Below are 23,632 nucleotides of genomic sequence, written 5' to 3' on the forward strand. Positions count from 1 at the left end.
TCGAAGCTGGGACCCTGGCGCTGTGAAGCAACAGTGCTAACCACTGTGCTACCGCGACAGTACTTTTCTAATATTAATATTAACGGCCCACTCTCTACACATACACTAGACAGGGGGGAAAACGGAATGTAAAGATAATAATGTAACTAAAAGGATAAAAGTCTCTGTTTCAGATGAATGTCTTGCATTTAGATTTTTCCTTCAGTCTAGACCTCCAGTTGGATGTCTTTGCTTTCAGTCTGTAATGGTTTTCACTGTAGACTCATCAGGGTCTCGATACTTCTCTGCCGACTGAGAAACAGCAGACAGGAAACATTAGGGAGAAGGAGAGAGACGGCAACCCCCCAGCTTCTCCTCTCAGTGTCCAGGAGCTTTCTGTCAGGTTCTCTGAAAGCCCCACCTGGCAAGACCCAATTGCTGTCTGGTGCTGGGCAGAATGCGGTCCCCTGGCCAATCCATTGGCCACCAGCCAACCAATTCAACCAAATCTCTAAGGTGCCAGAAAGTGTGAGTTCTTCTGTTCAAAATGTAAATCTTCACAGCAGATTTTGCAACTTTTGAGTGCCTCACTTTCCTTGTTTAGCTTAGAGGTATGTCTCCATTAAAGATCCATGGACCAAAAACGATGATGACAAAGTAAAAGAAATAGGAAATAAGGGAATCAACCCTTACATACTCTCAACCAACTTTCAGCATCAAACGTATGAAACATTGCATTCCACAACTGCTAAGTACAGGGTACAGAGATGACAGAAGTATGAATAATTTTCAGCAGCAGGACTGGGGGAGGGAAGGAACAGAGATTGGATAGAGTTGGCACTGTTAACTAAGTGCAAGTTCACAGATCTGGTGATGGACACGATGCGAGTTGCCATCCTCGAGTCAAGTTTACTGAACTTTAAAGTACAGACCTAATGTTACCGGAAGGTCTGAAAATGTAAGAAAACAAAATCAGTAACAAAGATTAAAAATGATACATGGAACTACACTAGGTTATTGGGAGCCATGATGTGGAGATGCCGGCGTTGGACTGTGGTGAGCATAGTAAGAAGTCTTACAACACCAGGTTAAAGTCCAACATGTTTGTTTCAAAAACTAGCTTTCGGAGCACTGCTCCTTCCTCAGGTGAAACCTGAGGTTATTGGGTGCATTGGATGCCTCACTTGAGGCTCTTTTGGGGGAGCAGAAAGAAATATTCTGTTTCCTGAGAATGACCAACGGTCAGCCAGTCAGACTGAACAACTGTGGTAGCGTGACCCCTTTAAGGGGGTGAGCAACACAGACCACATGATTGGCTCAGGGCCAATCACGCAGGAGCGCACAAACCAGAGGCAGAATTGCACTTTTGGGGGCCCCATATCATGCTCTGCCCCCTAGTGATGTTGCGGCTCACCCCCAAGGACATTGAGCCCCGCCCCCAACGATGTCAAACCCCACCCACAATGAGATTGAGCCTCTCCCGAATGACATCAGTGCCCTCCTGACTCCGCCCACCCTCAACTCACACAATGTCTGGTGCAGAAACTCAAAATCACTACTTAACAGATTGCTGTAGTTCCTTTTAACTTAAGACAAACACGAGTCTGTACTGTTGATAAATTATTCCAGGGTCCCAGGTTCGATTCCCGGCTTGGGTCACTGTCTGTACTCTAAAGTTTGTTTTAACATAAAAAATACCTATTGGTCAGAGTCAACACTCCTGCTTGAAGTATCCTTTCCTCAGTTTTACAATTAGAAAATTTGTTTGGTGTTCTTGTTGGGTATCCTAACAAAAGTTAGGATCCTTATTCCATTATGTGGGTTTTCAATCGAAAATACCCCTAATACTGAGGGAAAAGGGCAAAACGTGCAGGACTCTAGCGGAAACATTCTCCACCTACATTACTCCACCGGAAGTCCCAAACACTGTCAAGATTTGATGCAAAAGAGGTGGTGCAGTGGTTAGCACTGCCGCCTCACGGTGCCAAGGATCCGGGTTCGATCCGGCCCCAGGTCACTGTCTGTGTGGAGTTTGCATATTCCCCCCCGTGTCTGCATGGGTCTTGCCCCCACAACCCAAAGATGTGCATGGTACGTGGATTGGCCACGCTAAATTCCCCCTTAATTGAAAAAAAAAATGAATTTGGTACTTTAAATTTAAAATATATATACTCGATGCAAAAGATGTGGAAGCCTTTTTCTTTAAATCACATTTGAGAAAGTAGCTAAACAATTGAAGTGGCCAAACTCTATGTGGGTACTGTTGCTTCAAAGTTGGCAGGTAGAACTAGTGAAGTGTTTGCATCACTATCTGAAGAGGTATTGATGCATTATGATGAGGTGAGAAAAGCCAAATGAAGTTATTAAGTGCATGTGAACAAGTGCCAGAAGTCAACAGACAGAAGTTTTGAAATCTGAGTAAAGAACCAAGTCAGATGTAGATAGAATTTCAAAGAATCAAACAATATAATTTTGATAGGTGGATGAGAGCATTATAAATAGACTGAATGCATGAAGCTCTTTGGGTTACTTTGGAGGAATTTAAAGATTCACTTCCAGCAGTAGTGAGAACTCATGTGGAAGAGTAAAGGGTTAAAACTGCTAGACAGGCAGCGGAAATGGCAGATGATTTTGAATTAGTTCATAAATCACCGTTTGTTTTTGACATCAATTCCAATCGGTGAAGGATACAAGTTTGGGAAATGAGAAATCCACAGGTGGTCAAGGCAAATGAGGTCCAGTTGGAGATAGTAAAGAGATTTTGCCTCGGGTTTAAAAGGAAACTTATGGGGATGGAAGAGAGGTAAGAAAACTTCAACATTTTCATTTTCTGGACACACAAAACAGCAGTGTGGTGGCTCAAGGGAAGTGCTGGGAAGACAAACTCTTTAAAGCAGGATAAGCAGGTGGGGTTTATTAAAGTGGCAAAATGAACCATAGTTGTATCGAAAGAGGTACAAAAGAGTGTACAGTCAGTCCAGAGGTTGATTGATAGGAAGGTGCTAGATCTTTTTAAAGGTTATATCTGTGAGAATGAGGTTCACTCGTTTGTACAAGGTAGAGTGGGTTAAAATCTGAAGGGATACAGGAGGAAGTCAGTCTGTAGTGCTAAGAGTTAAGGAGATGTGTAGTTCAGAGGGGGTTTCGGAATGTGATGTGTAGGGGAAGTGAAGAATCAGACCGATACTAGTCCTCCGATTTCCTGGGGTTGGAATTTCCACTAAGTAGCTGATCATTCACTTCCGCTGCTCAGTCTTTATAATGTGAGGAAGATTCAACAAGTCACAGCAGAGCTTGGCTGAGAGGATTGCGCGCTGTTAGGAGCGAACTGGAACAACTCTTTAGCAGGTTTGATCTTTCACTGTCGCTTTAAGTTTGAAAATATATAGTGGTAGCAGTATACAAACAATCGTCCGTTGTTTGTACTAAATATTTTAGCGATGTGTATTTTTCAGATTATTCCGATGCCAAGAAAACATGAGCATACACCCGAAAATAAAAGGTTGCATGCAGGTGATGTGCTCACTGCAAGGGTAGATAAGAGTTGCTGGCAGTCTCTGTACCGAGACCATGCCTGTGTGAGGGACAAGGCTGGTACAAGGTTGGGGTCTGAATTGCAACTGGTAAAACTGATAGTTCCATGTTCCCAAGAATTAGTCCATTGATAATTCATATTTGACGCAATAATTTGAATTAAACAACGCAACGCAGGAAAATAGAAGTTAATTGCTCAGAACTTGATACATCAATTTTGATTTAATTTGAATTAAGTGACTTTGAACCCCGAGTAGATGAAAGAATGTCACAAGGACGGGTTCAGTAATGAAGTTGTGATGGTGTTACTGTCTCTAAGGTCTATCTACTTCCATTCCGTGGTATTGAACAAGTTTGACGTTTTATTTGTATGCAAACAATGCCCAACTTCACCTGTCCGTCACCTCCTCTAACTTAATGACCACCTTTTATCAGAAACTGTCTCACATCAAGCTTTGGGTGAACAAAATCAAAGAATAATCCTAGAATGTACAGTGCAGAAGCATCGAGTCTGCACCAACCCCCTACCTCAGCCCACACCTCCACCTTATCACCATAACCCCACCCAACCTTTTTGGACATGGGGGCAATTTAGCATGGGCAATCCATCTAACCTGCACATCTTTGGACTGTGGGAGGAAACCAGAGCACCCGGAGGAAACCCATCCAAACACAGAGAAGGTGCAGACTCCGCACAGACAGTGACCCAAGCCGGGAACCTGGGACCCTGGAGCTGCGAAGCAACAGTGCTAACCACTATGCTACTGTGCGCCCATAATCATCTTGGGGAATTTATTTCAGATTGGGAACCTATTTTAAATGAGAAAGTATCAGCTGGGTGCTACCACTGTCACGCCCAGTCAGAAACCTTGGTGAATTCCTTTATCAGCTAGAGCAATTGGAGGCGAACTCATTGCAGTATTGAGGGAATACTGCGTTGTCAGATGTGTTGTCTTTCAGTGAAGTTAAACAATATATGTTCTGCTTGTCTAGATTATTACTTTTTTTTAACCCATGCTCCTCCTCAAAGAGCAGAGTTCCCCTGCTGTCCTGGCCAACATTCTTCCCTTAATCAATATACTCAAAATATATCATTGAGTTTGCTGCTGGTGGGACATTACTTTTCAGTTGGTTGCTAAATTGGTCTACATTTCAAAAGTATTTTCTTTTTGTGAACTACTTTGAGACATGTAGAGTAATACATCAGTTAGACTCATGGTGCAGAGGCATGTACGAATGATCTGCAAACATTAATTCAAGTCCCAACATGTTTTTTTGTTGGGCAATCCCAACATGTTAGCTGGGGATTATAAATTCAACTAATTGAATAAAATCTAGAATTAGTACAAATAACAACAGAGGGAGCTGGAGGTTCATGTGCATTAATCTCAAAAGACAGCAGGACATTTATTTTTTTTTTAGATTTAGAATAGTACAGCACAGAACAGGCCCTTCGGCCCTCAATGTTGTGCCGAGCAATGATCACCCCACTCAAACTCGTATCCACCCTATACCCGTAACCCAACAACTCCCCCTTAACCTTACTTTTTAGGACACTACGGGCAATTTAGCATGGCCAATCCACCTAACCCGCACATCTTTGGACTGTGGGAGGAAACCGGAGCACCCGGAGGAAACCCACGCACACACGGGGAAGACGTGCAGACTCAGCACAGACAGTGACCCAGCCGGGAACCGAACCTGGGACCCTGGAGCTGTGAAGCATTGATGCTAACCATTATGCTACCGTGCTGCCCCGTATTGAATGAGGAATTGGCAAAGCATTTGGGCTCTTGTCTTGATGTATATACGTATTGAGTACAAAAATACAGACATTATGCTGACCCTTTCTAAAGATGCCGTCAGTCTAGAGTAGACCCAGGAGCACAATCTAGTCGGTCATGCCTCTCTCTCCATACCGCCCATGGACCCGCTGTTCAAAATATAGGCACAGTAAGAAGTCTTACAACACCAGGTTAAAGTCCAACAGGTGTGTTTGGAGTCACTAGCTTTCGGAGTGCAGCTCCTTCTTCAGCTGAGTGAGAACTTGATATATAAATTTTGATTTAATTTAAATTAAATGACTTTGAACTCCGAGTAGATGATTGCACCTGAAAGAATGTCGCAAGGAAGGGTTCAATAACTAAGTTGTGATGATGAAGGAGTTGCGCTGCGAAAGCTAGTGACTCCAAACAAACCTGTTGGACTTTAACCTGGTGTTGTAAGACTTCTTACTGTGCTCACCCCAGTCCAATGCCTGCATCTCCACATTAAAATATAGGGAAGTGACAGATCTGAAAGAAGCTGCTCTTCCAATCACAGCCCACTTCTCTCCCACATTTGTTGCTGATAGGCTCACTGAGAGAGAAAGAATCTGTGATTGGAGGAGTGGTGTAAAGGGGAGTGGCCATGGAGCATTCTCTCTTTCGGTCTCTCTCTGTTGCCCTCCCATGCTGGCACCGCCCCCCGAAAGGAGCACAGGGGTTAAGGTGACAGAGCTGGCTGGGGAAGACCCCGAGGGATAGCTGTGACAGCAACAGGGCCTGTCTGGGCCCCTGCAGGGGGCAGCTGGATTCTCCAGCAGGACGGAGTGTGGAAACACACTTGGCATGTTCACTGCAGTCGTGATTTCGTCCTCGACTTTTAAAATGTTAAAATTTTGCGAGCTGGCGAGAGGAGCGAGTCTGTGCGAGTGAGTGAACATGTGTGTGTGTGTGTGTAAGAAGGAGAGAATCCACAGACTGGGAGTAAGCTAGACTCACACAAACCCTTCCTCCCCTCCCTCCCCAAAACCTACTAATGAAGCAGGTTGAAGAGGAGGAAACCCCAGGCTGAAAGGCAACTCTGTTCCAACACTCACTTTCATATGAATTCTGCTGAGGCTAGCTCAGAATGTTGCTGAGAGAGGCAAATACATGGGGTCAGTGTTAGTTAAACCCAGTTCCTTAGCTCGCCCCGGTCCCCACTTCTTCCCTCGTGACGAGGACTTGGGGCTTAGTCTGCTGCTCCAGCTCTGCTTCTTAGACAGCAATGCATAAAAGGTTTCACTGGTTGGCTCTGCTACGTGCCACTTTTTAAAGGGCCATTTTTATTAATTACTCCTTTTTTCAAATCACCAATTTATTGTTTTGACATTAATTCACGGTTAACATTCTGCCAAGCATTTTTTTTCAAAGATTTTCTATCCGCTGTTTGAGTGGGATAAAAATGGAGTACTGGCCTCTCACGCACAAAGGTTATATAACCTGGGTAGAATATTGTGTAAAGTTTCGGTAGCCACACTTTCGGAAGGACGCAAGGGTCCTTGAGATATGGCAGATTTGATTTGAGGAATGAAGGATTTTAACTGTTAGGTTGGAAAAGCTGAGATTTTTCTCCTTAGAGAAAGGGTGAATTGATAGAGGCGTACAAGGTTACGGTAGGTTTAGATATGGTAGATAAAGAAAAGCTCTTCCCATTCGCTGATGGTACAAGGTCTTGGGGTCACAGATTTAAGATTTTGGTCAAGTGTTGAAAAAGAGACGTGAGGAAGAACATTTTTACACAAGTAATAATGACCTGGGATTTGCTGCCTACAAAGGTGGTCACAGTAACAAGTCTTACAACACCAGGTTAAAGTCCAACAGGTTTGTTTCAAATCACTAGCTTTCGGCATGCAGCTCCTTCCTCAGGTGAATGAAGAGGTAGGTTCCAGAAACACATATATAGACAAAGTCAATGATGCAAGACGATACTCTGAATGCAAGTCTTTGCAAGTAACTAAGTCTTTACAGATCCAGATGGAGCGACTGGAGAGAGGGGTAACTCCAGGTTAAGGAGGTGTGAATTGTCTCAAGCCAGGACAATTGGTAGGATTTCGCAGGTCCATGCCAGATGGTGGGGGGTGAATGTAATGCAACATGAATCAAAGGTCCCTGTTGAGGCCGTACTCATGTGTGCGGAACTTGGCTATCAGTTTCTGCTCGGCAATTCTGCGTTGTCGCGAATCCTAAAGGCCGCCTTGGAGAACGCTTACCCGGAGATCAGAGGCTGAATGCCCTTGACTGCTGAAGTGTTCCCCGACTGCAAGGGAACATTCCTGCCACATTGCCGTGCGATGTCTGTTCATCCGTTGGGGGGTGAATGTAATGCAACATGAATCAAAGGTCCCTGTTGAGGCCGTACTCATGTGTGCGGAACTTGGCTATCAGTTTCTGCTCGGCAATTCTGCGTTGTCGCGAATCCTAAAGGCCGCCTTGGAGAACGCTTACCCGGAGATCAGAGGCTGAATGCCCTTGACTGCTGAAGTGTTCCCCGACTGCAAGGGAACATTCCTGCCACATTGCCGTGCGATGTCTGTTCATCCGTTGTCGCAGCGTCTGCATGGTTTCGCCATTGTACCACACCTGGGGACATCCTTTCCTGCAGCTTATGAGTTAGACAACATTGGCCGAGTTGCACGAGTATGTACCACGTACCTGGTGGGTGGTGTGCTCCAATCATTCTATATGCTCACCGTGAAACAGATGGATTGATTGTCTTAAAAACCATCCCTTTAGGGAAGGAAATCCACGATTCTTACCCAGTCCAGTCTGGCATATATGTGATGGCATATATGTGATGTCAGAACTTCAGACTGGCAGCAGTGGCTACCTCTGAAAGGGTCCAGCATGCTACTCAGTTGCATCTCAATGCAATTCGGGACGAGCAATAATAGCTTCCACATCCCATGAATAAATAAGAAAAATTCTAAGTTTGTGATTTAATTGTGAGTTATCTCTTTAAAAGAAAGAGGACTTAACATGTAAACTACTTCCAGTGTAATGTGAATTGATGATCTAGAAGGACTCATACTGGGAACTCAGTTCCAATTTTCTCCTTCTATTCTGATCAGACAAACATGTTCAGGAATTTCACCAAATTGGTTATTGCTGTTAGTTCCTGATGATTAAAAAAATTACGCTAAAGTATTGATTGAATTATGCATTGTATTCACAATGTCACCTCGTCATGAAATCTTTCTTAAAAATACACTCATGATTTTGTTTTGGTGCACTTTGCACTGGTGAAAACGTGAAACAAAACTTTGTTGCTAACTCTGTTGAAATACATAAAGTCTATTTCAAGTATTTTAAGAAACATTTCTATCCTCCTCTGTTCCTTGTATACTATTTTCATAATCACTATTTGAACATCTGCTTCACTGGTCATGAAAGCTGTAAAGAACGAAAGGTTTAATTTTTGAGTCAGCGTCTGCTTTGCCTGCTCCCATATTTAACAGTATAATAACCAGAGAATTGAGAAAATTACTTGCTGCTTGGTTTTGTCCAGTGTGGGTTCAGCTCCAGCAGTGGTATGAGAGTGACCCAGAGTAACTCCTCATCCAGTTCTTCAGTTCCCCTCAATATGGAGAAGTGGTTCTTTTCTCAGGGTTCGGCATGGGAAGTTATGAACTTCTATCAATAGAACTACTGTGTATAATAGATACTGTAAAAGTCACAAGACTTGTGGCTGGGTAAATGCTGTTATAACTCATATGCCAAAATAATTTAAACCAGGAAAGGACGCTAATGCAAAAGTATGCTGAGAACAAACTACAAAGGGGGGAACAAAACCCTTTCCTTTGGTTCCATTCACCAAAGGTCAAATATATATTCTGACACATCGCTTTGACATGAAGAATTGAGGATAGTTCTAAAAATGGGATCATAAACGTAGTCATTTGTCAAGAATGTCATTTGTCAAGAATGTATCAACAAGATCCTTTTCATCTTTGAATTCTGAAATAAAAACAGATGTCCTTCATAACTTCCAATTTAAATGCTTAGTTTTTGTACTGTTACATGTATAAATTATGTTTTTACTATGAAAGGACCATGAAACTATCAAGTTTACCACATAGAATTCTTCAATTTAAATAATCTGCACAGAATGGAGTATTTTGAGAGTTAAACGAAGAATTATTTCATACTATGTGCATACTGCTTATTGAAGTGAACAACTTTCCATCTTAATTTTCCCATTTTCACTGTGAGACCTTGACTTGTGCCATAGTTCTCCCAGTGACCTGCCAACATTTGCCTTCCAACCAACAGCTTAGAAAATGAGCAATAAAATCATGCTGTTTGTGAGACCTTGCTGTACGTTACAACAGCGACTGAACTTCAAAAACACTTAATTAGCTACAAAGTGCTTTAGGATGCCCTGAAGTTTTTAAAGGCACTATATAAATGTACATCTGTTTTTTCCTTTTACCACCTGAAATTATTAAATACTATTCCATCACCAAAGACAAAAATTCCCCATAACACTTAGCACAATATTTACCAGCACACCAAACAATATTTTATTCACGTTTATTGAATACATAAAAATGTTCGGCTTTGGAGAAAAAGCAGTTGACCAATAATGCTTCAGGAGTTTGGTTGAATATTTAGTGGACAGTCACTGCATAATCTCAGTGTCTTGTATTTAGGGAGAAATAAAATGCTACCTTTTTATTAAAAAGTTCTTAACAGATTTGTTTTTGAATTCTTGAATGTGTACATTTCTATTTTTAATAATATTTCCATAGTAATGTTTCAAAGGTTTCTTTGACTATTTTCACTTGAGTTACTGTAAGCTGGTGGTAGCTGTCTATCGAGGGATAAATTACAAATATCAGACTTACCAGCACCACCCACATCCTAACAATGTTTTAGTGGCGTTCTATGAAAAAGTGCAAAACACTAGCAAGAACAAAGAACAAAACGTATTCTAAAGTAAAACTTGATAACATTTACCCTCCCTTCTATATTAGCAGTTGTGTACTGTATAAAAGGTGAACTCCCGGCCCCGGGTCACTGTCCGTGTGGAGTTTGCACATTCTCCCTGTGTCTGCGTGGGTCTCACCCTCACAACCCAAAGATCTGCAGGGTCGATGGATTGGCCACGCTAAACTGCCCCTTAATTGGAAAAAAATAATTGGGTACTCTAAATTTTTATTTTAAAAAGTGTATAAAAACTGTAAGCCTGTTAATTAAACATCTTGAAATCATTTTATTTAGATTTAGTGAAAATGGTAATTAGAAGTAAAGATGACCATGAACTCACTCAATTGTTAATTATCCATTCACTGATTGACAGAAGTCACAACACTAATACTTCATGGTAAACATGGCAGACCTTAAAGGGGCTTTGGTATCAGGAATATTCAGTTCACAGTTTGTACAAAAAAGCCAATTTTTAATAGATCTGAAAATGTAGTGCAGAAAATTGCACCTTTGAGCCTGTTAAGAATATTGTTGAATTGATGCAAGTTGTTCTTAATTTTCTCTCTTGCACCAACTGGACAGAAACTGAAAGCGAACCCTGGGGAAATTTATTATCTACTACAATCTGTTCAGCGGGATATTTTAAAAAGTATAATTAGTCAGCTACATATAATGCAAGGAATGTTTAGCATTCCACATTAATGAGGTACAGTTGGTTGAAAGGCCACTTTTTTTTTTCTTTGCAGAAATACGACAAGAAAGTAAGATCCCGGGAGAAAAATGAAAATCCTGCTTTTGATTTTACTGTCATCATTCAGCATTTACATTGAAATGGTAAGCGATTGTAGTCAAATCAGTTCAAACAGAAAGATTTGATAAGGAGATAAGCTCTGGGCAGCACGGTGGCCCAGTGGGTTAGCACTGCTAGCTCACGGCGCCAAAGTCCCAGGTTCGATCCCGGCTCTGGGTCACAGTCCATGTGGAGTTTGCACATTCTTCCCGTGTTTGCATGGGTTTTGACCCCATAACCCAAAAAAAGATGTGCAGGGTAGGTGGATTGGCCACGCTAAATTGCCCCTTAATTGGAAAAAAATGAATTGGGCGCTCCAAATTTATTTGAAAGAAAAGGAGAAAAGCTCCAAGTAATGATGTTCTTTCCATAGAATTGGCTTGTTTGAAATTGTGGACAGGATTCTCCGGCCTCCCAGCCCCGTCTTTCTTGGCAGCGGGAGGTGGCACGCCGTTTGCAGGTGGCGGGATTCGCTGCTTCCGCCGCTGTCAATGGGAGTTCCTATTGAAGCAACCCGACACTGCCAGGAACCCACGAGTGGGGGTTGCGTTGATGGCATGGACAGAGAATCCCACACACATGAACGGCCAAAGAATTCCGGCCAGTATTTCCCAAAATAATCTAAATCATTAGTTCCCTTCAACATGATGTAAGAATTGCTGACATCCTACAGTTAATGACAAGAAATGTCCATTAATAGCCATTGCATCAAATGTGACACAATAGTGCATTGGATTATTATTCCTTATATGGTAATGTTGACTTTAAAAGCCATGATGAAGCACAAGATGGTGACATCAATGCCATCTTCGCCTCGGAGTTTTCACTTCCTCTGAGAGACAGCAAATTTCAAATAGAGCTCCTTATATAGTCTCCCTCATTTTGTTATAACCCTCTGATTCATGTAGATATGATCATAGATAAATATGTTGTCACCTCAAAACTCAGAATCACGGAATGGTTACAGCACAGAAGGAGGCCATTTGGCCCATTGTGTCGTTGCCGGCTCTCCAAAGGATCAATTCACCTAGTTATTAAAATAAATCAGATTTTCACAATCACAAGATAGAACAGATAAAAAAGCCAAACAGCATTCAGTTAGAAACATCATAAAACCAGACCCCTCAGCTCCATCCATTATCTTCAGAGCATCCAACTGTTTCTGAAGTAACTTCAGTCATTGCTTCCACAACTCTATCAGGAGGTTTATTCAACATGTTGATTACTCTTTGGGGAAGTATAATTTCCTGATATCGCCCATAAAACTACCCTCCAAGTTTAAATCTACAATTCTTTGTTCTGCTCCTGCAGTTTAATCTAAAGGTCCAGGATTTTCTTAGCACACCTCCTACTCATCTGCCAGAACATTACCTCAGGAAATTCTCAGCTGAAGTAATAACTGGGTTTAATTTTTGTATATCCATAACAATCCTATATACATTCTAGGATGTGAAGTTTATTCTGTCTTTTCTCATAATCCATTCGACCTGCCAGTGGAGAGTAGGTTTATAGCTTTTTTCTATCTTGTCTCCAATGTTTGGCTGACTGTTAATCTTGCTACTTGATGACCAGAACTGGATGCAATATTGAGCATGTGGTCTGACTGTATCATTGTAATGTTTGAGTCCTACATCTTGTATTCTCCTTGGTTATGTAAATTCAATGTTCTGTTAACTTTGTTGATTGCAGTTCTGGTTGGATGTGTTTAGCATTGAGTTTGCAACATGTTCTATGTATTTCATCACTATTTATGAAATGTGCAACTTTAATTGCACAAAGCTTCCTTCAGGCTCCAATGATGCCAGGAGCCTGTGTCTGTCCAAGAGGCTTTTTTCTCTTGCTATAGCCCTCGACATTTTTCTGCATACATTTTCCCTTATTTTCCTATTCATCGTTATCCGCAGACCGCACATCTCCAGTACAGAAGGAATAGCGACTAGCCCATTGTCAGGAAACCACAGATGCTGTGTTTTTGTCCTTGGTGCAGGGGAGATAGAATGCCCTCTCTGGTTTCTGCTTTCCTGTGGGAAGGCACCAGCACTCCAGCCATGCAGTGCAGTTGAATTCAGGAAAATAATAAGAGGGATCTCAGATATTTGCTCCTTGGCCCTGCATCTGAGAGCATTAATGTTTTAAAATGCAGAATCCTTGTTATAGCTTTCCAACATGTTTTAAAATCAGTTACTTGTGTAACATGGGCAGATACCAACCCCTATGCTTCAGATATTCCAAACCATATGGATCACGTTTCTGATTGCCTGATACAGACAGTTCAATTTCTCTCCAAAGAGATGCACCTTATTTAACGCTATCTACTTTGCACAGAGCTGGATAGATTTTAGGGATACCGAATTGTGAGAAAAACTACAATTGGAGTTTAACCAGGGAAATTCATTAACATACAACCCTTGGTAAGCTTTCAGCTGTTTGTCTACCCTACGGTTTGGTAATTGCATTCCAGGACTATCTGGAGCTGGGCAGGAACAATCAAAGCCCCCTATAACAGGTCTATCATGTCAAGTCGCATTAATGTGCCAGGCTGCCATGCTAATCTTGAACAATGCCCTGGGGTACCATGGATGTTCCAAGTTCAAATGCTAGATCCCAAGTCTGTCACAGAGAGTTTGTGCTAACCTGACTAGAGGGTGGGAGGGCGCGAAAGCATGAGAGAGACCCCCTCCCCCATCCAAAGTAGCATAGTCATTCGGAAGTCATTAGAAAACTGACGAGCACAGTTAAGGCCTTGTTCGACAGCAAGTACAATCATGATCTCAGTGGCAGAGTGTCCATTTCCACCATCCTGCTGGTTGCACGCTATACTCCACCTGTTCAAGTCACAGAGTTTCAATAGCAGCTGCTTCTGTTTCTGACCTAATCACAGAAGGCATTGTACCCTGGATATATAAACATATCCCCTGCTATCCAACTCTCAGGCAATATGTTCCAGCAGCTGCTATTCCACGCTTCTTGAATTTTCTCATAATGGACTTGATGGACATCTATCTTCAATGTTGTAGAATGATCTATGTAGAACAACTTCCAACATGTTCCATCCCGCATTCCAAAGAGGATTAAAAATATTAAGGGCTCAGAGTAATGTCCTAGTTTCACACTTGGTTGGAGTAAGATTTTCTACTATGGGTTAGAAACATTAATTTTAATTTTTTTAAATAATCTTTATTGTCACAAGTAGGCTTACGTTAACACTGCAATGAAAATCCCCAAGTCGCCACATTCCGGCACCTGTTCAGGTCCATAGAGGGAGAATTCAGAATGTCCAAATTACCTAACAGCACATCTTTTGGGACTTGTGGGAGGAAACCGGAGCACCCGGAAGAAACCCACGCAGACTCGGAGAGAACGATCAGACTCCACACAGACAGTGACCCAAGCCGGGAATCGAACCTGGCCTGGCACTGAAGCAACAGTGCTAACCACTTTTTGTATCTCAATTTTGATTTCAAAGATAGAGTAGTTTATTTTCCCCACAAGTCGCTGATTGCTGATACATTACCTCCAGTTCTATGAAACATTCAGCAATTTCTACATGTGTCCCTGCTCTTATATTCCCCTTTCTCTCTTTAAAGGTCTCTACTCCTTGTTAAGTTTGATTCTGGCAAGATGGTCACCCTCTGATATGTTGCCCAGTGGCCATTATTTACTTCTAGACTTTGATGAGGTCTATTGGCAGGTTATTCAACCATGAGATCTATCTGCAGTTGATGCCTGATTGATAGCAGCATGGTAGCATAGTGGTTAGCACAAATGCTTCACAGCTCCAGGGTCCCAGGTTCGAATCCCGGCTTGGGTCACTGTCTGTGTGGAGTCTGCACGTTCTCCCCGTGTGTGCGTGGGTTTCCTCCGGGTGCTCCGGTTTCCTCCCACAGTCCAAAGATGTGCAGGTTAGGTGAATTGGCCAGGCTAAATTGCCCTCAGGGTCCAAATTGCCCTTAGTATTAGGTGGGGTTACTGGGTTATGGGGATAGGGTGGAGGTATGGGCTTGGGTAGGGTGCTCATTCGAAGAGCAGGTGCAGACTCAATGGGCCGAATGGCCTCCTTCTGCACTGTAAATTCTATGATATATATCCTGTTTTCCCCTCCCAGAAGCAAAGGCACTGAATTCATTTTGAAGTGCCCTTATTGATGCCCCAGCAAAGACTGCTAGCTCAGCACAGACTGGTCATTGACCCAGGGATTTACTGATCTATATGGCTCAATGACTCATGAGATTAACTGCCTGAGTCATCTGGGAATTGAAGGAAGTTTATTTATAAACTGTATTTCAGGAGGTTTTTGTTTTTACTTTCACAGAATAAGAAATAAAGTTGATGACAATATCATATTCTTTCACTAAATTAGCATAAAACATGCTATTTCTTCTTATTTAAGATTCATTTTGATATATTTAAAGCAGAGGCTGCAATACGTCTCCTCCGGAGATTTTTCATGACCCTTATTTTTCTCTCTCTTTCAGGCTCCGCTGAGTAATCTGTTGCAGAGAAGAAAAAGACACATTTCAAGCAAAACACGTAAGCTACAATTTAAAACATCTGGCACCCTCCCAACGTTAAGAATGGTGCACGTTGAAACATGTTTCCGAATGCAATCATGTTCAATTCAACAAAAACTGCTCTGAGCTGAGATGGTCATGGGGCTGCTGAAAATAACCTCATTAATCCCTGAATTAAAGAGGGCAGAAAACCCCCGCAGCCGCCCCTCCCCTCTCCCCCTCCACCGCAACCACCTCCACCACCATATATAGACTTGCACAGTGGAGGGTTAAGTGGAGGAGTACAGTATCATGGGAAAGGAGTAGGTGGTCTTTGTGATGGAAAGTAGGTTCAGTACCTCAGCTCAGAGTTGAATAAGTTGCTAACAGATGCTGATTTAGCACAGTGAACTGAACAGTTAGCTTGTAATGCAGAACAATGCCAGTAGTGTGGGTTCAATTCCCGTACCGGCCTTCCCGAACAGGTGCTGGAATGTGGCAACTAGGGGCTTTTCACAGTAACTTAATTGAAGCCTACTTGTGAAAATAAGTTATTATTATTATTTTTAGTTTGGTTCAGCTTGAAACAGTGCCTGGGTAGGGAAATTGAAGCAGAGGCCAGAGTAAGACAATTTATTAGTGTCTTTGCTCATAATGAGCTCAACTAAGATGTAAAACAGGTAACCTGATCCTTTTATTTCCATTGCGGTTTTGGGATATAGCGGTGCTTAAATTCACCACTGTGTTTTCCAATGTTCCCACAGTGATTTTAGACTCAAACTGTCTAATTGGTTGTAAAGTGCGCTAGGATGTGCTGAAATCTTCTTCTGGTGTTACTACCATTTTAATGTGCACCTAAATAGCAAGTCAGGTTTTCTCTTCCACCATCATCGTTTCTTAAAACAGATTGGGTGGAATTTTCCAAAGATTGCACAGAGTGCTGGATCATGTGAGAAAAGCAGTTGTGAAACTCGCTGGTTGCACAGATGCCTTTTTGAGCCATTTTCAAAGTACTGGCAAGGATTACACAACCAGCTAGGATGGGATGGGGCCCAGACTCACCAACCTTTTTAAAAGGGCCCTGATCTCAAACTGAAGTTAAAGGCTCACTTTCCCCCATCCCCCGGACATAGAGACCTGCACATACAATGGAAATGCCCTGAAAACCCCTACAGAGAGGCCGGTAGAATTGTTACAGTGCAGAAGGAGGCCATTTGGCCCATTGAGACAGCACCAACCCTTTGAAAGACATAAGCCCACTTTCCTGGCCTACCCCTGTAACCTAGAAACCCCACCTAACCTGTACATCCCTGGACACTAAGGAGCAATTTATCATGGTCAATCCACCTAACCTGCACATATTTGGACTGTAGGAGGAAACTGGCAAACCCGGAGGAAACCCAGGCAGACATGGGGAGAAAGTGCAAACTCCACACCGGACAGTCACCCCAGGCCAGAATTGAACCCATTGCTGTGAGGCAGCAGTGCTAACCACTGAATCACCATGCCCATTAGACTATATCCCTCACCACTCAATGTTTGGGTCATCTCCCCCCACACCACGCAGGCATCAGGATGAACCGACAGCCCCCTGGCCACTGCCATGCAGACAGAACATCCCCCTCTCCAGCAATGCCTCCCTCCAATGGTGTTTCCTTGAGGTCCCACCCCTGGCAAAGCATCGTGGCACTGCCCAACCAGGTCTGTCAACACCTGGGAGCTCTACTCATCTCCAAAAGCCTGGCATGGTCATCACAGCTGGTTTCTTCTTTTGATGCCAGCTACGATGTTTGCTGGCGTGACGTCACATTATACCTCAAATCTAGTTAAATTAATGCTAACCAGGATCACTCTCTCGCTGGGCATGAAGCTGATTACGTTGCTGGCGGGGCAGATCTGAGACCTCCCCGGCGTAAATCCTGTTATGGACCTCTCACAGGAGTTAGTGGGCATAACGGGATTTGCGGCCGGGGTGAACAGGATTGGAAAAAAACACCCAATGTTTAAATATCACAATATTGTGCATAACTCCCTATCTGTGAGCCCACAAAACTGATTCAATTCGCATAGAGCTTAAGGATACACCTTCAGATTTTGAAAATTAATTCAGCATGTCCGATGTAACTTGGTCACAATATTCAATTCAACTGTGGTTTTGTCATGGTTAACCTACTGAAATATTTACAAAATTGGTTAACACATATTAGAAACAATGTTTTAATGGATCCCTGTCAGGTACATGCATAGAATCTCCATTTGAAATCTACAGAAGAGGTGACACCTGGTTGCGAATTCACAGAGGCAACGTACAGAAATGTAAATGCAGACGGAGTGCAGTATGTTACAATGTACAAACAAAAGGTAATATCATTCTCTCCAGGTCTGTTGATTCTTGTTATCAGGTAATAAAACAACAACAGTCTGAGATAAAGCCAGTCTGCCCACAACTTTGGTGCCACATTTGACCCAGGGATCAATTTCTGACCTCATTTCACACCATCACTAAAGGCTGCCTATTTCCACCTCCATAACATTGCCTGCCTTTTTCCCTGTCTCAACTAATTTGCTACTAAAAACCCTCCTTTATGCCTTTGTTACCCATAGATTTGACTATTCCAACTGGCTCCTGGCTGGCCTCCTACATTCAACTATTTATAAACTTGAGGTGATCCAAAACTCTGCTCCCAATATCTTGACTTGCACCAAGCCCCATTCCCCTATTATCCCTCCTTGCTGACCTTTCTTAGCTCCCATTCAAGAAACATCTTCACTTTAAATTTCTCATCTTTCTTTTTAAATACCTCTATGACCTTTCCCCTGCCTATCTCTGAAATCTGCCGCAGTTGTAAAACCCTCTAAAATATCTGTGCTCTGCTAATATTGGTCTCTTAGGCATCCCCAATTTTCATCACTCCATCACTCCACCACTGGTAGCCACACTTTCACTTGCTTAGGCTCTAAGCTCTGGCACGTGTCCGTCTTCACCTTGCAGACACTCTTTAAAATTTATCCCTTTGGTCAAATGACCTGAAAGTTCCTTATGTGGCTTGTTGTCATTATTTTTCCATAATGCTACTATGAGGTGCTTAGTTATGTTCAAGGCACTAAATAAATATTTGTTGATGTTATATAGCACCTTTAAATGTCGTAACCCACCCCAAGCTACTTAACAAGAGCATGATCAATAAAGATAAATTTTTGCCACAAATATACTTTTAAAAAATAAATTTAGAGTGCCCAATTATTTTTTTCCTGTTAAAGGGGCAATTTAGCGCAGCCAATCCGCCTACCGTGCACATCTTTGGGTTGCGGGGTTGAAACTCACGCAGACACAGGGAGAACGTGCAAACTTCACACGGACAGTGACCAAGGGCAGGCATCGAACCCGGGTCCTCGGCGCCGCAGGCAGCAGTGCTAACTACTGCGCCGTGGTGCCACCCTTTGCCACAAATGTACAAAAGTTAAGCCAATGTGGTCTAGTTGAAGAAATATTTTAAAGGAGGCAGAAAGATTTAAGGAGGGAATTGGAGCGCTTCGGGTTAAGGCAGCTGAAAGTAGGCCAGCTGATGAAGCAGTGATTAAAATCCGGGAGCGAGGGGGCAGATTTGTAAGGCTACAGAAGGTCGCAGTGATTGCAGGACCGTGGAGTGATATCAAAACAATTGGGGATTTTTAAAAATCGAGGCATTGTCAGATCAGGAACTAGTGTAGGACATTGATGACAGGCGACAAGATTTGGTGTGAGCGAACGTATGGGCAGCAGAGATTTGGAGTACAAGTTTATTTAGAACTTAAATACAGTACCAGAACAACAGAACCTGAGAATGCCAGAACAAATCTTTCTGATACTAACACATCTGATAACACTGTTTTTAACTGTCACTTTTTGCATTTATAGAATGCAGCACAAACAATTGCCTGAATGGAGGAAGCTGTGCACAACCATTTTTTTCAAAGGATTATATCTGTCGTTGTCCTGAGGGATATCTCGGTAAACACTGTGAATTAGGTATGTTATCATTCAGTAACCTAATCCATTATTTACAGTTAGCCTAGGTGACATTATGACGTTGATTGAGGGAGGAATTTTGGCCTTAAAATCAAAGCGTTTCTATGCTCCTATTTGCATGGTGCCATTGAATCTTGTGTCTATCTGTACAGGCAGGCAGCGTCTTGATTTAATATCTTGTCTGAAAAAAGGGTACCATGGACAATGCAGCACTCCCTCAGCACTGCATTGGAGTAAAGAACACTTTGTATAAAATTTCACGCAAAATCAAATCATTTTCGCATTGTTTTCAATCATTTTAAGTGAAGAAGTATTCCACTGAAATGTAAGCAACAAATGGGTATTGTATGAAGGTGAATTGTGTAACATGAAGGTGCGTTTGTATGCCATGGAATAACAGACTGGGGATATCAGTATGCAGTTACAGTCTATCACACAATAACCCTGTGGTGAATGTATTCACCATAATGCATGATACTGTAATCTATGACCTATGACCTGGAAGTGGTGATATGAACTGCTTCCAGGTACTACTGTAACCCTGATATGGCTCCGCCTCTGGCTCCGCCCTCACCGGGGCCATATATAGACCGGCCGCCTGTGGGCGGCATTCATCTGTACAACTGACTCTGGCTAGGCAGGTTCATGACTAATAATGCCTACTGTTCACTCGCTCGCTCTGCCTCTCAGTGAATTGAAGGTATATCAAACCCATTCCTGACCTCACTGTGAGAATGTGCTTTACACAGGCTGAGCCCTTCTTGGTAGGGTGAGAGAGAGAGAGAGAGTCCTGAAGGGGAGGTTATCACCAGTTTAACCTTGCACACTTTTCAAATAGTTCAAAGCAGCATCGGTTCGGGGCTAAGGGCAGGTTACGTTTTTGCAGTGTTGGTCACAGAGTGATCCAGGGTCATGGGGGTGGGTGTAAAGAATAAGAATGGGATCAATGAACTAAAACGGAGAAAAAGCAACTTGTGGGGTGGAAAATGAAGCAGTTGAAAGTATCACATAGTCTTATTGCACAGGACGGTGTCAGTTCACTGTGCTTGTGTCGGCTGCTGGAAGATGAGTTAGAACAATCCCCAGATCTTTCCTTTTTCAAATATATATCCAATTCCTTCCTGAAATGAAATTTAACCATTTTCTGGATAGTTGCAAAATTCTCACTGGGAAAAGGTTTGTAGTTTATCATTTTACTTGCATGAGATAGATGGAAGACTGTTGGCACTTTTTAATCGCAGTTTTTCTTGCATTTGTTCGAACCATTCAAAATAATGCTGTGCCCAGTTAGTGAAAGCACAGTATGGGGTATTCCTTCCATGGATCCAGGTACAGAAATTGACAGCCAAATTCATATCTTGGTATATTGATGTCTATTGGTGCCTCCTCTCTTTTCACCATCTATTGTCCAAAAACTCCTTCCAAGAGAAACAGTGATGTGCATCTTTCAATTTAGCATACTGCGTTCACTGCTCATGATTTGGTCTCTACTCACATTGGGTAGACCAAACAGGACTGGGTGACAACGAAAACAGAAAATACTGAACTATCTCAGCAGGTCTGACAGCATCTGTGGAGAGAGAGGGAGCTAATGTTTTGACTCTGGATGACTCTTTGTCAGAGCCTGATTGGGTGACCGTTTTGTGGAACACCTTCAATCAGTCTGCAGGCATGATCCCGAGCTTCCTGTCGCCAGTCATTTCGATTCTCCACTTTGTTCCCACTCTGACATTTCTGTTTTTGGCCTGCTGCACTTTTCCAATGAAGCACAATGCAAACTTTGGGAACAGCACCTCATCTTTTGATGGCACGCGATGGCCTTTTGCACTCAACAATTTAATTTTCACATAAACACTCCCTTTGGCTTTTGTAAAATACCTACAGTACAGAAGGAGGGCATTGAGCCCATCAACCCCTGAAAAGAGCACCTTACCAAGGCCCACACCCCTTCCCTATCCCCATAACCGCACCTAAACCTTTGGACACAAAGGGTCAATTTAGCAAGGCCAATCAACCTAACCTGCACATCTTTGGACTGTGGGAGGCAACCGGAGCACCCAAAGGAAACCCACGCACACACGGGGAATGTACAAGCTCCACACAAGGTCGGAATTGAACCCCGGTCCCTGGCGCTGTGAGGCAGCAGTGCTAACCACTGTGCCACCTGCTATGAAACTTTGTCTTTTAATCTTTCCTGCCTTCCATCCTATCACTGACTCTCTTTTGTTCTTCCTCCCCAATTTTACTTGCTCAAAACCTATTCCATGTCTACCTTTCCTCCATTCTGATGAAGGGTCATCAACCTGAAACATTAACTCTCTGTAGGCGCTTCCTGACCTGCTGAGTATTCCTATAATTTTCTGTTTTTATATCATTGATATCTTTGCTTTTTTTTTCAGACAATAAATCCAATTGCGTTGAGAGTGGGAAAGAATACAGTGGTACAAGGGACTACACAGAGTCTGGTGCAGAATGCTTGAAATGGCATTCGTCTGCTGTTCTCGGAAGAGAGTTCAATGCAAGGAGATATGATGCATCAGAGTTGGGGCTCGGGAATCACAACTACTGCAGGTAGATTTTATCTTTTCATGATACTTTGAATTCTTTTTTCTGAAATGACTTAATTCCAGACTTCTTGTATGCAGTTCTAATAAGGGAAGAGATACTTTAAAATAAAGTTTAACCAGATGAACCACAATGGTGCATTTGTTACAAACCAAACCTCAAATCACTGCAAACAATTAAAAACCTATATGTTGGGGTAAAAATTCAACTTCCGAGTTTGGAAGATAACGGCCTGTAACTTCCTCAGTGGCAATCTCCAGTGGACATACCAATGCTGTAATTCCAAAGTCCCTGTCTCGCCCAACCTTCCTCATTCCGGCTGAGTGAGATTGGAGCAGCAAAGCACACCCCTGGCTGCATGAACGAGGTGTCACTGGGGTGAAGAGAGGTAAGAAACACCATACTGTTGGATGGTTCCTAGCCCAGCGCAGAGGAAGTTAGCATGTCTGGCAATTGCCAAGCAAACCCTTATGTGGGAACGTCCTGGAGGGATTCCCCAGTGTATCATTGGGGTAACCCCAACATGTGAGACTAGGTAACCAGGAGGTTATAGGCCAAAGAATTACAAGAAGCGGCAGTGCTTAATGTTGTCCAATACTGTGAAAGAGTGGGCAGCACGGTAGCATGGTGGTTAGCATAAATGCTTCACAGCTCCAGGGTCCCAGGTTCGATTTCCGGCTGGGTCACTGTCTGCGCGGAGTCTGCACGTCCTCCCCGTGTGTGCGTGGGTTTCCTCCGGGTGCTCCGGTTTCCTCCCACAGTCCAAAGATGTGCGGGTTAGGTGGATTGGCCATGCTAAATTGCCCGTAGTGTCCTAAAAAGTAAGGTTAAGGGGGGGGTTGTTGGGTTACGGGTATAGGGTGGAAACGTGGGTTTGAGTAGGGTGATCATTGCTCGGCACAACATCGAGGGCCGAAGGGCCTGTTCTGTGCTGTACTGTTCTAGAAGTCTTCTAGAAGTAGGGTAACATGCCCTTGGTATAATTTTAAAGCTGGATCTCTGAAATAGTTGAACGAGCTGGGTTCTTTCACAGTATTGGACAACATTAAGCACTGCCGCTTATATTTACACCTGCAATTTATTTGGGTGAGTATGGGAGGGCAGGTGGGGAAATAACAAATCAAACTGTGAAAATTCTTAAACAGGAGAGTGCCTGAGAGTCAACATTCCACGCTAAGTATCTAAATACAACATTTACAACAGTTTATTTGTAGATCCAAGAGTTTTAAAATTGATAGCTGCATTCCGAACAACCTTTTCATTGTGACTATCACGTTTAATCGCATCTTCACGGATGGAAAGAAAACTAGAAAATCCGAACTAATGCCAGAAAGATCTGGAAGTGCTCAGCAGTTCAATTAGAATGTGAAAACAAAATGATAGATTTGCACTATTTTCTGATGAAGGGTGGCGTTAGAAACATTAATCTAGTTTTCTCTGTCAGTTACTGGCTTTATTGGCAGACGTTTCTGGCCATTCGCACCCGCGGGTTTCCCGGTGGAGTGGGGTGACCTCAATAGGAATTCCCATTGAC

At 42.9% G+C, this 23,632-nt stretch overlaps 1 protein-coding gene across 2 annotated transcripts in view; it reads left to right on the forward strand.

The window, feature by feature from the left end:
• The first annotated feature begins 3,248 nt into the window (after positions 1–3,248).
• The window catches only part of LOC119956168 (tissue-type plasminogen activator-like), a 32,148-nt gene continuing 11,764 nt past the window's right edge, over positions 3,249–23,632 (forward strand). The window contains exons 1-6 of one of the 2 annotated variants that reach the window (XM_038783093.1): positions 3,249–3,327; positions 10,991–11,078; positions 15,510–15,564; positions 17,760–17,885; positions 19,423–19,533; positions 21,933–22,104. In XM_038783093.1, coding sequence (XP_038639021.1) covers positions 11,025–11,078; positions 15,510–15,564; positions 17,760–17,885; positions 19,423–19,533; positions 21,933–22,104 — 518 coding nt within the window. In that variant the 5' untranslated portion in view covers positions 3,249–3,327; positions 10,991–11,024. The remainder of the gene's footprint in view (positions 3,328–10,990; positions 11,079–15,509; positions 15,565–17,759; positions 17,886–19,422; positions 19,534–21,932; positions 22,105–23,632) is intronic. The other variant, XM_038783094.1, reaches the window with a different exon arrangement.

This window comes from Scyliorhinus canicula, chromosome 22, assembly GCF_902713615.1.
Source record: "Scyliorhinus canicula chromosome 22, sScyCan1.1, whole genome shotgun sequence".
Classification (NCBI taxonomy): Eukaryota; Metazoa; Chordata; class Chondrichthyes; order Carcharhiniformes; family Scyliorhinidae; genus Scyliorhinus; species Scyliorhinus canicula.